At 37.0% G+C, this 16687-nt stretch overlaps 1 protein-coding gene and 1 pseudogene across 5 annotated transcripts in view; both read right to left on the reverse strand.

Annotated features, from left to right (window-relative positions):
- Positions 1-16687, reverse strand: part of LOC110042290 (methylcrotonoyl-CoA carboxylase beta chain, mitochondrial-like) — a 168892-nt gene that overhangs the window by 105505 nt on the left and 46700 nt on the right. For all 5 annotated transcript variants that reach the window (XM_020747653.2, XM_089299028.1, XM_089299027.1 and 2 more), the window contains 2 exons: positions 14179-14280; positions 5851-5978 (listed from right to left, as the gene is read on the reverse strand). In XM_020747653.2, coding sequence (XP_020603312.1) covers positions 5851-5978; positions 14179-14280 — 230 coding nt within the window. The remainder of the gene's footprint in view (positions 1-5850; positions 5979-14178; positions 14281-16687) is intronic.
- Positions 4390-5840, reverse strand: LOC149105292 (uncharacterized; annotated as a pseudogene).

The raw sequence follows: 16687 nt of genomic DNA on the forward strand, positions 1-16687 counted from the left end.
ACCTTTTAATCCACAAAAATAAATCTAACACATTACAATAAAAAGAAAAAAAAACAATGAAGATGGTACAAAAGGGAAGAAAACGAAACAAGTGTTTCAAGTGTATTGTTAGGTTGATTACGTATAGCATTACTAGTATGTGACAGCGAAGATAAAGAGCAGATTGCTGTGAAAAGCTCATAGGTGACAGCGTATGTACAAGATGGTTGGCAAAGTTGATAGCTGCAAACGCTTCAGAGGAAGTGATGCTATCTATCAGTAGGTATATATTCTGCAAGAGGTTCCCATTTTTCCATATCGCCGCTTTTTGTCTCCAACTCGAACCTTGATTTCAGAAAGCGTAGATAATGGTCAAAGTTAGGGGACATTTCTTTAGATTTGGCTAGCCAGATATGACGTCGAGCTAAAAGAAGGCAATAGTTAATTTGAAGTGCAAATTTTGACCTTTCCGGTTTCAGACCAAAAGCTGTAACGTTTAATAGGGTGGAGGTTTTGGGCATTAGTTTTATACTTTGCAGCCATTCTGATACTCTTTTCCAAAAGTTAGATGTCTCATGACATGTCCAGAAGAGATGCATTAATGACTCTGGGCTTTCTTGACAGAAGGTGCAATTATCATTTGCCTTAAGCCCAATTTTATATAGAAAGTCATTAGTTGCTAGACATCTGTGTAAAAATTTCAACTGGAATGCAATCAGTTTGGTACTCCTGGTGCATCGTGATGTCAAAAGGTATGCTGAGCTCCAGTCGAGATTTTCATTTCTTGAGTAGTTACAATCTAGAAGCCATTTCATTTGGCTCTTTTTTGGAACTTCACCTTTGATTCTTGTCAGAATTTTGTATACGAATGAGCTTACTTTTTTAGTCTCTAAAAGCTTAGTGCAAAAAGGCTTGTACTCCTGACTATTATCATGATCATCCACTTCTTTACGGAGGGTCTTTACAGCTGATATTATCCCGTAATATTTAAGAGGAGAGACACTTAAGCTGTATTTTAATTGAAAATCATTCAAAGAGAGAAAGTTGCTGCTCCCTGGTTTTTGTAAACGTTTCACTTTTGTAATTCCTTTTGCACACCAGTCCTTAAAGAATATTGGTTTGTTTGCTATTCTAATTAGAGAGTTGTGCCATAGCCTTTGTTCTTGAAACTGCACCTGGGATTTTATTTGTTGTTCGAAGTTGACCTCCGCCCAGACCTCCAAAATTTCTTTGAGAAATGCATCCATAGCTTTAATAGACGTTGTGGTGTCTTTAACATTGAGATTGCCAGCAAAAATATTTTCACGACCATAGTGTTTTAGAGCCAAATCGAAAAAAAAATTTCCATTTTGCGTTATTGGTGGTATCTAGGTATTTCTTGATCCATGTTGTTTTTAGAGCTTTGTTAAAAGAAATAAGATCAATCATCTTTAGGCCTCCATCACAATAATCATTTATCATAATTTTGCGTTTGATTTTGTCTCCCTTTCCGTTCCAAAGAAATTGATAAAACAGCTTGTTGATCTGATTTAAAGCATTGTAATTCGATGGAAAAGGAGATAGCAAAATAAACTAACTGCGACGCGGCTAACGATTTCAAAACAGTAATTCTTCCCAGCAAGGTCAGCCTACGGTACTTCCAACAGCTAAGGATTTTCCTTATCTTTTCCACCTTTTCATCATAGTTTAGCAGAGCAGCTATTTCAGGCTCGACTGATAGCCACAGTCCTAATGTTTTAACTTTGGATTCTGGCCACTTTAATTCTTTTCCTGGCAGAGAAAGTTTGTCGTTTCCAATACTAGAACCGATCCAAAGGGCTTCCATTTTCTTCTCATTGAGTTTCAGACCGGAGGCTTTACTAAATTCATCTAACATGCTAAGGGCAGAGAGAAGAGCTTGTTCTGACCCGTCTAAAATCAGTGCAGTATCGTCGGCATATTGGCTAATTTTAATTTCATTGTTGTTAACACATATACCTTTTACGTTCACATTGTTTCTGATTGCTTTGGCCAATACTTCCGCTGAAAGGATAAATAAATAAGGAGATAGGGGACAACCTTGTCTAACACCTCTTTGGATCTGAAAGAAATTACTGGACCAGCCTTTATTCAGAACACAGCTTTCCCTTTTACAGTAAAGAGCCTTTATCCACTTAATGATCGATGGACCAAAACCAAAGTAGCGCAAGCTTTCGTAGATGAAAGACCACTCTAGTGAGTCAAAAGCTTTTTCGAAATCGATAAAAAGTAATAAGCCTGGAATATTATTTTCTGCGGCATAGCGAATGATACTGTCTATGAGCCAGATGTTTTCTCCAATAAATCTACCTTTCATAAACCCTGTCTGATCCTTGTTAATAAGTCTTGGGAGAACTGATTTAATACGATTTGCAATAGCTTTTGCAGCAATCTTATAGTCAGTATTCAGGAGAGTTATTGGACGCCAATTTTTAACGAAATAGAGTTCCGCGTCTTTTTTGGGAATTAGTTTAATGATACCATGTCTTTGTGTTATAGAGAGGCAGCCAGATTCTAAAGCGCAATTAAGCGTGGAGATCAAGAGGGAGGAGATATCTTTCCAGAAAACTTTATAAAATTCGGCTGGGAGACCGTCTGAACCAGGCGTCTTGCCCGAATCCATGCTTTTTACAGCTTCAGCAAATTCCTTTTCAGACAAAGGACCCTCACAGCTCTCTTGTTCCTCGAGCCCTAACACAGTTTCATTAACTTGTTGAAAGAAAAGTGACTGGGGGCCGTCATCTTCCTTGGAAGTATAAAGACTCTTGTAGAAAGATTCACATTCTGATAAAATTGCTATGTCGGAAGTGACAAATTCAGTGTCGTTAATTTTCAATTGACTTATTGTTCCTTGTTGTCGACTTTCAAGGTTCAGAAAGTACTTGGTATTCTTTTCCCCTTCATTATACCATTGAGACTTTGAACGAAGGATTGCACCTTTGGTCCGATATTCTATTATTTTTTCGAGGTCCCTCTTTAGGGTGTTAAGTTTTTCTATAACATTCTGGCTTGGAGGTTCACTACTGTTTCCATTGTCAAGTTGTTTTTCTAAAATCGCGATTGACTTTACTAGATCCTCTTCTCTTTTCGTTCTTTCTGATTTTTTTGATGCCGCGTAAGAAATTGATTTCTCTCTCACTTTCAGTTTTACCATTTCCCAAAGTAAGATAGGGTTGACCGTCTCATCACTTTCATATTTGCTTACAGTATTTTCTATTGCCGCCTTGATTTTATCTAGGTAGCAAGTTTCTGATAGTAAAGAAGTATTCAGCTTCCAAAAGCCATTTCCTCTGGGGTTTGAGTGTGAAGATAAACTTAGAGTAATCATGGAATGATCAGTTTTGAGCCCTGGGATAATGTCTGCCTGAGTGATATTGCAAATGGAAGTTTGGCTTACTAGAAAAAAGTCCAATCTACAGTGTATGTCGGATAGCCGTTGGCGCCAGGTGTACCTCTTGGCTTCTGGATTGAGAATTCTCCATATGTCGGACAAATCAAGGCTTTCACAGAAATCTTGAACTACTTTCAAGGCGTTCTTATGTGTTCTAGGAAGGCCGCCTTTCTTGTCTTTAACTAAGTCAAGAACTAAATTGAAATCACCTCCGATTATAATTTCTTCACAGTGAAAGCTGGATAAGTGACTAAAAACAGCCTGAAAGAAATCTGGGTCGTCCTCGTTAGGTGCATATACATTAGCTAGAGTTAGAAGTTTACTGTTTGTTTCGATATCACATATTACAAAACGGCCTTTCGGATCCACAAAAGCCTTTAGAATCTTCAAGTTGAAGTTGTTATTAAAAAGAATACCGACTCCCGCTTTGTTGCTGGAGCAGCAACTGAAGAGCGTTTTGTAACCCCATTCGCTAGTCCATATGTCCCTTGTGCTTTCAGTACAGTGGGCCTCTTACAGCATATATATTGAAAAGTTTTTTGATCTGAGCCAATTAAACACCTCTCTTCTCTTAGTATTGTTCCCTATTCCCCTGACATTAAGTGACGCTATTTTCAGATTCATTGTTTTACAAGGAATCGAAAAATTTTCATTCGGCTATTTTGCATAAATATCAGATTAGCATATAGGCTGTTTAGCTTCGCTCTGTTTTCAAGAAAAGTATTGCTTTTGGTCTGGAATTTAGAGCATAACAAGTGAGGTATTGTGCGAGAACGGAGGAAAAGAAAAAATACATTGTGCACCCATGTAGACGACAAATCGGTTGAAAAAATATTTGACTCAGAACGACAACAGTGAAGATAACCGAACTTAAAATAATGTTTACATGGTATAAAAGAGAATGACAATAAACACGCATCAAAAAATAAAAATGAACAGTTTGTGGGGGGAGTCGATTAATCATTAATGTTTAGACGCCCTTTCCTGACTTTACCTTAATGTTTCAAAAGATACGGGTTCTTGATCTGCTACATATTGTCCAGGTCTTCCTTGCAAAAAATCTGGGTTGGTGATCCACTTGGAGAGGTCTTGACAAATATTTTACCATCTAAAGTCCAGACGCTTATTAGTGTTCCCTCCCTCCGTCGCTTGTTTGCCTCTTCCACCACTCTACGCCGAAACGTGGTTAAGTTCTCGTTAATGAAAATTCGCTGTTGCCAAGAGGAGGGATAACTAGGAAAGAGGTCGGAGACTTAACTTGTTCTAGCTTTGTGCGCTCTCTGTAAATCGCTGATTTGACCTTGTGACTGCAGAACTTTGCGATTATTACCTTGCCGTAGTTGAGCTTGTTAGATATCTCAATATCTTTAGGTTTTACGGAGATGTTGAGAGCATTTGCTACTTTGACTACCACCTCTTCTGTGTTGGAGTAAGCGTCTTGTGGTTTTCCATGAAATTCTAATGAATTTTTGCGAGTATACTGCTCTAGATTGTCAAGTTCTTCGCTGAGTCTTTCAGATTCCTCGTTCTGTTTTACTAACTCCTGTCTAGCGTTCTTTAGCTGCTTATCTGTGGAAGCTAGGGAATCTTTTAAAGCTTTGTTTTCGTCCTTTGCCTTCTGGATCGAGTCTTTTAAGTCTTTAAGCTCCCTCTTGTTGAAATTAGCACTTGCTTTCAGCTCTTCGATTTCCTTCTTTAACGCTTTATTTTCCTGACTGATGGAAAAAATTGTTGCTTGAATGCCGATAAGAATTTTCTTTATCTCCAGAAGGCTCGGCTCGTCTTCATCTGCGTCAAGGGTTACAGCGGTTCCCTTGCAGGCTTCTTCAAAGTTCTCGTCCGCCATGTTTGGTTTCTTCGAAGTGTTCGGGCTTTTTTCGGTTGAGCCGCATTCTCCACATTTGTGCTTCCTGGTGTCGGGCATTTGACTCGAATTAGTCAAAGAACAAGTGCTTACAATTCAAAATGATTTACTTGGATCGGTTCTTACTGCGTGGAGGGTGTCTGTTTATGGCGTTCTATGCTAGCACATGAAAAGTACGTCTTGACGCCATGATTTCCCAGTCCTCCCCTCATAAAGAGAGAAACACATGCCAAGATAAGTATTTGCTTTCAACAGTAAGGCATCTGTCCTGAAACTTCATAACTGTCAGATTGATTTGAACGTTAGAGACAACAAGGAGGGTTAACGTCTTCGCATGCATAGCAACTGTGTAAGTTAGAATAAGTATAACATGCTCTTGTACAAAGGGACACAAGGTCTGACTGTTGTTTCAGTGCCAAGTAGTCACTTACATGTATTTAATTGCACTAAGTTCACAAGTAGTTCTAAATACACTGTAACAACAATAGCTACATGTAGGTTGACCTCCTGTTAAAACATTTCATCATGTTGGATCAAACATAGTGTTAACCTAATGATAAGTTAGAATAATTATAATTGTGTATCAGATGAGACTCACCAAGGTAAATACATGGTAATTTGTTTTCCTGGGCAATCTCTTGAGCTCTAACATGCTTTTTAACTGTAATAGGGTAATATGTTCCACCTTTGACCGTCGCGTCATTTGCAACAATCATACACTCCACTCTGCCAAAGAATAAATATTGAAGTAGATAAAAAAAGAAATAAGCGACCAACAAAAACAGATGGAAAGCTGAGCAAACAGACATCTGCATTTCTAATTAAACTTTACATAACAGACCTGTCACAGGCGTACGGGCACCTTCGGACTTGGGGGGGGGGGTGACCCTACTGCCCGAAAAAAATTACACAATGCCCTAAAGCGAGAGTGTTTCAAAGACACTCAAATCGCAGTAAAAACAAAAACATTCAAAATTCTCAAGTCTAATGAAACTGTTATCATTCCAAAAATAGTTATTTTGAAAACATGGATACTCTATTTACCTAGTACACTATTTACCTGGTAAAATCAAAAACTTTTAAACGAAACAGTTAATTCTTCCTAGTACAAAAAGTTCCAGAAAAATTTTACATGTAAAACAGCTCTTCAGGGGAGCCATTCAAAATACATTACGGCACTTTTCAGTGACACCACAAATACAAAAGTCCTGGTCTTCATTTGCTTTGATTCTTTTGTAATTGTTTTGTTGATGGAAATAATATATAGAGGGCTTTCCACAAGTTGCTTGGGAACTTTTTGGCAAGTTTTGTATTTCGAGCAACTTTTTTCATTTTGAACAACTTTTTGGTTTCGAGCAACTTTTTCAAATATATGATCTTTGATATATTCACTTGCATTCGTCATCATCTACAAGTATATTATGAACTCACAACATGACCAGCTCCCAGTGGCTTGATAGCACAGGTGGTAGAGTACTGCACCGGTATCGCAGAGGTCATGGGTTCGAATCCCATTCATGCAGGCCTGAATTTTTTTTCAAGCTTTAATTTCACAACTGCTTAAGTTGTGTTTATAACTGCAATGATCAATCATGTCTTCATATTTTTGCATTTTTGAGCAACTTCTAGTTTTCTACAAATTCTGAGAAATTGGAACAGCTTTTAGTGCTTAAATTGGCCTTGCTTCAATATTTCACAATGTTTTTGTATGCAATTTATAAATTTCCAGTGAACAAGGAGCCAGATCTCCCCTCCCCTCTGGGGCAGATGATGGGTGCAAGATGCATGCAGCCGGGCTGCCAGGTCAACAGATGAAGATTCACACTCAACTGACTCAAGTGTCTCAGGTGAAGAATTTTTACAAGATTAACATTGATGCGTAGTCTTTAATTGAGGACAAAGTTATTTAGCAACACTGGTTACGATGCAACATTGCACAAAAAAACCTTAGAAATCTTACTTTTGTCATACAATTTGCATATTTTTGCACCAGACCAAAATTAATAAAGGAAAAGAGCAACAAAATGCTTTTTTTTGTTTTTTTTGGAGCAACTTTTAAGCAACTTTCATTACAAAAAGATACCTTTAACCTTTTTTGAGAAACTTTTGGCCAACTTTTTAACAAATTGCAGGCAACTTTTTGGGAAATCTCAAGCAACTTGTGGAAAGCCCTAAAATAATATCCATATCATGGATTTCCTTGATACACATTTAAACGATATGTGGCTGGATCCTTATATCATTTGACCTCAACTCTGTTTTGACAAGGCAAACGTCAGAGAAATTAGCCTATAAGCCTGGCCTTGACTACCTTTTAGAATGTTTTCTCCCGAGTACTTTTGCCCAAATCATCAGCGTTTTACCCAAAAAATTTCAAAAATTTCTGAAACTTTATTGTACAAAACAGATGGATTCCATGGTGTCTATTCAGTAAGAACATCAGTGACACACTTGAGTATCACCTCATGAACATGTACCTCATTTTGACCTTATCTGTAATCAATTACTTACACATGGCAACACAGAATCTATTTGTTAAGAAAAAGCATACAAGCCAACTTTACAATCATATGCAATGGTTTGAGTTAGAATATTATTATAACTGTCAAATGAAATAAATTCTGTTTTCAATTAATATCAAAGACTCTTTAGTTATATTTGAAACAAACATGTTCATATACAGTCATGTAATACAGTCGACAAGGGTGCTCAAAAAAGATTTTGAGGAGTTTGTATGCATGACACGGCATAAACTTTACAACAATCATTCATTTATGAGTAATCATTAAGCTTACATTGTATTTAGGTGGAATACATTTGCTGTTTTGATGAGTTCAAACAAAAAACTGACTGTATGTGTGTCTGTCAATGTACACAGTTCTAATTTATGGGTAATCAACTTAATTTTTATCAAATGAGACAAAATCCACATTTTTTGTTTCCTCACCATTGAAAATACCCTAGCTAGTTGTGGGACCCAATGATCCATCAACTGACTGACTGACAGACCCATCAACTGACTGACCGATGGACCGGCCGGTTGGTCAACCAACTGACCAACTGACCGATTAGGTATGCTATCAGTTGCTAATCAAATCAGTTGAGTAAACATACTGGATTAGAACACATCTCAGGCTCTGATCAGGACAGCTTCAAAATTTGAAAGAGAAATTTTAAAAATTGGCTGTCGTACAGTTCATGTTCTCTCACATATGCAGTGTGGCTATTTCACATTGTTGTTTTGTGACCTTTTGTAAACAACGGCAAAGAAATGAACAAACAATTATAACGCACGCTAACACAGCCATTGTACCATTGAAGTTTGCTGTAATAAACTTCCTAAAACCGAATAAACGGTAAAATAATGGACAACCAAACGAACGCAAATCAAACAAAAGCCCTGAGCTTAACATAAAGGCAGCTGAGAGTGCAGAAAACATCTCTGGTATGAAATGAAACCAAAACATATTAAATGACGTTCCTGCCATTTTGTCTCAGGTAGCTTCCAGAAAGTCGCATGGGCTGTCCACGCATCGCGTGAGTAACATCCTTGGAAGGACTGGGTACCATGTCCAAGAGGGATTACCTCAGGTAGAAGGCCTATTTATGGGGGATTTACTCTCCTACTTTGATAATCTCTTGTTTGATACCGCAATTACACTGAAATAAAGATAATCCTCCCTCCTTCTGCAAAAGGTTATCAAGGTATGACTTCCAGTTCCACAGAAACTGAAAAACCAGGCTGTTAAATTCTTTTATGACTTCTGGCTGAGTGTTTATCACAGAGCTGGGATAAATCATTTTTGGCTATAGAAGTGTTTTAATAATGTTTACCTTGCCGTGTATTGATAATCCTCTTGATTTCCATAGATTTACTGTATTTTTAACTTTTTCAACCTCTGCTTGAAGTTTTTCTCTACTAATAGCTGTGTGTCATATGTGATGAATATTCCTATAAATTTGACACATGTTTTCCACTTAACAGCTAGTGGTTCACTTTCAGAGTTGTGAAGGGAACCAATCCACATTGCTTCTGTTTTCATTACGTTAAGTTTAAATCCAGAGGCTTTCTCAAAAAGTTCAAGTAATATAACCAAGGCTCATGCAGAATCCAAATCTGATAGGACAGCAGTTGTGTCATCAGCAAACTGCAACAGTTTAGTTTCTTCACTGTCTATAGTTATTCCTGTAATGTTTTCTTGATTTCTAATAGCAATCATTAGGATTTCAAGGGGAGAGGGGGTCACCATAGCTCACTCCATGTTCTATATTGAAACAGTGATAACATAAACCATTATTTCTAATGCAACTTTGAATGTTGTTGTATAGAATCTTAACCCATCGTATAAAATCAGGCCCAAAGTTAAATTTTACCAAACATTTTTCACAAAAGTCCCATTCTAGGCTAACAAAGGCTTTTCAAAGTCAATAAATAATAAAAGTCTTAAGTAGTTTTCAGAATAAAAGCTAGCAATAAAAAATGATGTCATTTAATCATTTTCAAGTTGTAGAAAAAACCAAATGAAATATACATATATAAGTACAAATTAGGACGTGAGAATATCCAATGATAAAATATGTAAATACAAGTGCTAAAATGTAAGTGTTCAAATAATAAAATACTATAAAAAAAATTATGTAAATAACTTTGCACGGATTGAATCTGACTGTTTGTTCAAAGTTGGCTTAAGCTCGTTTATAACAAGCACTTCATAGATCAGGCAGTCAAATTTACTTTGACACTTTTTCAAGATCTTAAAATCATGATATAGATCACTTGGGACTGTTCCATGTTGTTCTTTAAGGTATCTGTAAGGGGAAAATTTGCCATTTTGCATAATTTTACTTTTTTAAGCTGTTGGATAAATCTTGAGGTAATCTTTAAGATAAAAAAAAACTCCACGAAAAAATATTACATCTGTCGCTAGTTATTGCGCGAGAAAGAGTTTTTGCATATTAATTACTTAATCAAGAGTTGACAAGTTCTGTCACATGAATTAATTATCGAGGCAAGAAGTCACAGACATCAAGATCACACTGAATTGACACGTGATTTGCATGCCATAATCAGTGCTGGATGTCTTCAAAGAAGAAAAAGTGATCTTGCCCGTTTTCATCGGCTAAAGGAAGGCCAAAGAAGGCAAAAAACACTTTCGACAAAGAGTGGGCCACTAAATTGGCAGAAAGCGTCAAAGGGTCGTTTTACAACTAAGAAAAATTGCTGGATGAACTCGACAATGATCGCGATCACGAAGCCAGCAAGCAAGCCGAAATGAGTTCAAGCTGCACTAAAATACCGTTGAAAATTTCTAATGCTAATATAGTAAATCAAAAGATAATTTCTCATTTACTAACCTTGGAATTCTGACTTCACACATGAAAAAGCGGTTTATTCACTGATGAGTAATTTACTGTGCCCCATCACGGGAAATTTGTACCTGTTCCATGTTAACTGTCACAGTCCATTGTTATACAGAAAGTTGATTCCTCTGTGGTATCTTCCTTGGTGTGATAATCTCATGACACTTGGATGCCGCCGAATTTTAATTTTTTTTCTGTTTCTCAAAAGTAAAAAATAGGCGAGTTGCACGTGCATTTTGAGTTCCAGGTCGGCAGCCCCTGGACCAACTTGGCTGAAATTCAGAGGGAATGTTGTCAGAACGTTTGAAGACAAAACCATGTCTGCAAATTCTGATTACTGTGTTCGTTAAAAAATTATGCCTTTTTTTTTAGGTCAATGTGCGAAGAAACGGATGCCATGTTAATCGTTTTCTCCAACCTAAATTTAGCAGGTGTATACCTTGATTTATGGGTTTGTGAAGCTTTGTAAACATATTCACGTTTTCCAAACACGGTACATTTTTACCATTTTAAACAGGTCGGGTCATAATCTGTAGCTATTAAGCTTCCAATAAATATACGGTTTATATGGGTTTTTGTTAAAACCATGAACACTAGAGCGGACCGTGTGCGGATAGTCAAATGAGTTATACTGATACCTTAAGGTGATTCCCGATTAAAGATGATCCTTTGTGTTCTTCAGTGCACTGATAGAGGTGTCAGCACATATACCCGACATAGTTTGCATCGTACAAGCCACACCTATCATGAAGCCTGATGAGGCATCAGGAGTGGTTGTGATTGACAAGTCGGATTATGTGCGCCTACTGAGAGAGTCCTCCATAAACAACGAAACCAAGTTTAGACCAGTATGTGCTGAAAGACCCAAAATGAGACAAAGACCTCCCATGCATTTCCACCCACTATTGCAGAAAGAAAAGGAGTTAACTGCCTCTGTAGAAAGAATATTGCCCAAGGCAGTTGCTGGCACAGCCAGAAAGTTCCTGGTGATCCAATTTCCGCACGATCGTCTAACGTAAATGAAGCGCCTGTCAGAATAGTGTTACTATTTAAGGATCAGAGATCGACCAATTCCATGCAAAGGCAACTTGGGGAACTTGGCCACAAAATTGGAATTGATATTCCCCCTGTGTATACAAGCCATAAGATCTGACACAAGATCAAACCAAAAGTAAAGAAGCCACCTATCATTAACCAGCAATGCGTTGTTTCTTTATAAAGGAGCTTAAGCCAACTTTGACCAAACAGTCAGATTCAATCTGTGCAAAGTTATATCTATAGTTTTTTTATATAGTACTTTATTATTTTAACACTTACATTTTAGCACTTCTATTTACATATTTCATCATTGGACATTCTCATGCCCTAATATGTACTTATATATGTATATTTCATTCGCTTTTTCCACAACTTGAAAATGATCTCATGGAGATCAAAACGTCATTTTTATAACTAGTTGTTATTCGTACATTAAACAAATTAAATATAAACAAATTTTGCACAAAGCCTCACTCTTGTGCCGCACTGCACAAGCATTGTCGGCAAACATGACAACATCATGCGATGCTCTTTGGCGCTTGCCTTTAACTGAGCGTTGCAATTTAAAGAATTTAGGAGATCATTTTACTGTCATTTATCCAAAATATGATCAGTGATTTAAATTTTAAAATTAAATGACAGGGATTACTCTACCATCCACCAGAAGTATCCCTCTGGTAAATCTAATCTCCTGTCCTTCATCATATGCTTTGTTCATCAGTGGGATGGCCTTCTGGCGAATTTCAAAGTCACATGGAGAAGGGTCTTCCACAGTTCTTACCCCTCCAAGAGTTTCTTTTCTGCCATCACTCCTGGCAACTTGTATTAATTTTCTTTTGAAGAGCCTACTGTAAAGATTTGCGATGATATGGCTTGGTTTATCATCACATCTTTTCCCCATACAGTGTGCATTCTCCTCCTCAGCAGCGGGGTCAACATCAAAGCCAAGCGAAGTGATGAAATCCATAATGATCTTCAGACAATCTTCACCTTCACTTTCATTTACACCCAGTATTCGAATGCTAAAGTCTCTGGAGTATCTTTCTAAATGTTCCAGCTTTATCTTCAGTTCCTCATCACTTTCGCAAAGGTTCTCCACCTCTTCAGTATTGATATTTACAAAGTTGAGCAGGGATTTGTTCATGTCATTCATGTCTTGGGGAAATTAGCTATACAGCTACTCCTGTAAATCCAAGGTGAAATAAAGGTGATGTATGTATGTATGTATCTGTTTCCATTTCTTGTTGCTTGGTCTTCAAAGTATTGATTTCGTTGACTTTAAACATTCATTCACATTCATTTCAATTTTTAACAGCCTTTTGCTTTTATTTCGTTGGAATTCCTTGACGTTGTCGCTCAGTTTCGTTATTTGGCCAGTAAAGTCTGCTCTCACTGAATTTAGTCATTCAATTAGCTCAGCAGCAACCATGTTTGACTCACTTACATTGACAACTTTCTCCTTCAGGTGAAAATGCCGCTTATTACATGTACGTAATGCTCAGGCACAAAGATTTTTCCAGAACGAAGGCGTCTTCCTGACATAAAGTGTGGTTGCAAAATACCAGAGAAATTTAGGCAGTTTGAGACAGAAACCAGAAAACTTTTGCAGAGCTCAGTTTTGCATGTTTACTCCATGCTGCCCATAATCAACATCCAAAATTCCACATTGTTGCCGCCATTTTGAACAGTACTCACAACAACAAAAACAAAATAACACATGCTGTAAGCAATTGTACAAGGTTTGAAGTTCTTCCCAAGAATGATTGAGAATTTAACCCCTGGACCACTTAGAGAAATGAATTAAAGAGTGATGTTTCAAACAGTATTCAAAATGTTACCGTGAAAGGAGCAGATTTTTAGTAAATAATTTTTGCACTTATTACTCAAACTTTGAGCAGAATCCATCTTAACTTCATTTATAAGGGATTGAAGGACATTCAGTCCTGATGGCTGTATGTTCCCACCAATACAATCATGGGGAAAAAAAACAACTCAGAGGCAGAAATCTCAGTCTAAGGCAGTCTCACCAAAAGATTATCCTTGGCTTTTATTTAGGGAACATACTGTAGACTTCCGAATTCAAAGTAACAACCCCCCGAAAGTCACATAAAAAAAAACTGTGGCCGCTAAAAAATCCCAAGAGTAGCAACTCTTTGAAAGTAGCGAGCCACCCTGCTCCTTCACCGAAAATACTGAGACCAAGAGGTATAATTATTTATTTTTCCAATCAATAGTCAGGTGAAAGTCACCGTATGGTCACATGATTTAAGGCACTCTACAACAAGGGAAGGTATTGCTTACATGTACAGTATGTTACAAAGCACTGTGAAATGTCAATTTGTGCTTCGCCAGTTCATGTTGCACCGCCGTGTTAAAACAAAACCCATAGAATTTTTGTTACGTAACTGGAAATAAACTTTTGCCTATGGATTGTGTTTACACTATTCCCTTTTGAATACATGTACATGGATCAAACTTTGTAAACATGTGTTACATTTTCCATAAAACATGTAACCTTGAAACCTACCCTGATACTCTACCAATGCCAGTTATAATGCCGCCAGCAGGTACTTCTTCACTGTCGTACAACTTGTAACCAGCTAACTGAGATAATTCCATAAATGGAGATCTACAAAACAAAAATAGCACAAATACAAGCAGTTGGACTGTTGTCCTGTTCCGTAGCATCCTTGGAAAACTGTAGTCAAATATAGTATAATTTTATAGTGTGAATGTTCAAATGAAAACCTCAGAACTTAACCATACATATTTTCTATCAAATTATCGATCTAAGCAAGCTGCACACCACAAAGGAATAAGCTGATGACAATTTTATTGTCTTAACACTAAAATGCTATTGGTCAATTTGCAAACAATTTACTTGGGTAGCCTTGGTTGGCCTTTAATCCATCAAATAAAGAGCTCTGGCTCTGGAGAAACACCAAAAGCAAACATCTTCTGCAGTTTGGGAACACCAGTCCAAGGACAGTTGTGAGAGGCAGTTAACATTCGGCATGGTGTTGGAAATAATTTTTCTTCTTCAACAGGACATGTGTCCTTTCAAATCATTTTGGTCTGGCATCTTATCAATTTGACCAGCATAGTTGATTAGTATAATCAATTAGAAAACAGTCCTAACATAATACATGCACTGATTGGTTAAAAATCGTGTTTCTATAACTCGATGGAAACACAGAACTAGCATGAGCTGTTGATGTAATGATGGCATGTGCAAAGAGAATTTACAAAGTTAAAAAGTTGTTTTCCTTGTTTTCGTCACAGTGTTTTCTAAAAGAAATAGAAAACATGTTCTCCATGTTTCTATCAAGTTATAGAAACACTTGTGAAAGTTTGGGAGAACTTGAAAAAGCTGTGGAAACACTCACCTGCTGCTCGTGTTCCCACAGCATTTCTCGTTCTCCCAAACTTCCACTCATGTTTTTATAACTCAATAGAAACATGGTACATGTTTTCCATTTCTAAATTATTATAATGAACTTCATTAGCATAAAGATTTTCAATATGAATCCTTCAAAACTTCATTTAAATTTGAGTTATTTATCATTTTATTAACTAGATAACTTTATCTACTAGATGACTGCATCAATCTCTCCTGGCTATAGGTTATTCAAGCACACCTAGTTTTATATTTCAAATGCTACCAAAGTTGACTCTAGGGTACATACATGAATTGCTAACAGAATATTGCAATGCACGTAATGCATTATAGGGTGATTTCTGAAGGGTACTTTATTTTGCAAGTACAGGAAAGATGAACACTTCTGCTTCACGAGTTATAACCATCAAAATAATATGGCTCAAACTTCAGAGTCCAGGGCTCAAAATTAAAAAAATTCTTGAGTTGCCATTTGGCAACTAAGTGATAAAAATCAAGTAGGAATTTTATTCAGAAAAGGACTCATGATCGATGCATTACATCTGTGAAGAAAAAATTTCCAAGACTTTTTTGACCGCTAATTTTGTATGTAGAGCTAATGTCTGCGAACGTGAAGGATCCATGCATTACAAGAAACACAATCCTTAGGCATACGAGATGTACTCAATGCTTAAGGGTTTGCAGGGATGTGGGCTAGTACTGAAACTCGGAATGGTGGAATTCCAGGACAACAGAATACTTAAACCCAGAACGCAGGAATACTTAATGGTCAAATGAACCAAAATTTAGACATTTTTTTCATTTCAGTTCAATGTGTTCATTAAGTATATACCTCTTACTAACCGAGTTCAAGGTCCATACTGTAAGTTACGAATCAAATTTTTTCCCCTTCTATTTATGGCCCAAGTGCAAAGTGTGCGGGTCATAAATCGAAGGGGAAAAAACAAGGATCTGTAACTTACAGTATGGACCGAGAAAACGAAGTTAGTAAGATATTTATTATATCTCTACTGTGTCCCTGACGGGTTCAGAAACGATTTGTATTCACGCGGACTCGGAGATGCTTCCTCGAAAGCAAAATGAGTCAGTTTGAAACTGTTTTTAAGTTGTCAGCACTCTTTATTACATAATTTAGAGTATAGGAAAGTTTTAAACTTTTACTTGCTATAAAGGTTAAGAACACTTTGGAATAAATCACGAAACAGTTTGGCAACAAAACCAACTTTAAATTTTAGCAGGCTGTACAGGAGAGTACAGCCCGCTAAATTGACCAATCACAGCGCACGTACTAACTGAGAGATATAATAAAAAATAAACATTTTCTGAAGTTTCAAACAAATTGGATGAAGCATTGTGGAGACATTGGAAAGTTAAAATCACTGTATTTATACTTCACAATCGTAGAGCGGTCGGGAAAATTGTCGGATAATTGTCGGAAATAAAGCTTGTGATGTCACTGTTGGTGAGCTCAAGAAATGCAGGAAATTTGAAACTGTTTTGGTTTCACGTTCACAGTAAACTTCAGAGGAAAACCATTCAAAATCAAAAGTTAGAACTTTTACATTCCCCCAGGACCCAAAACTTAAAAGGACCAAATCTCTGGCAGTGGATCAGCATGTTCTATAAAGACATCTCTAGT

This window comes from Orbicella faveolata, unplaced genomic scaffold (genome assembly GCF_042242905.1).
Source record: "Orbicella faveolata isolate gen_17 unplaced genomic scaffold, um_ofav_v1 contig_34, whole genome shotgun sequence".
In the NCBI taxonomy this organism is placed as follows: Eukaryota; Metazoa; Cnidaria; class Anthozoa; order Scleractinia; family Merulinidae; genus Orbicella; species Orbicella faveolata.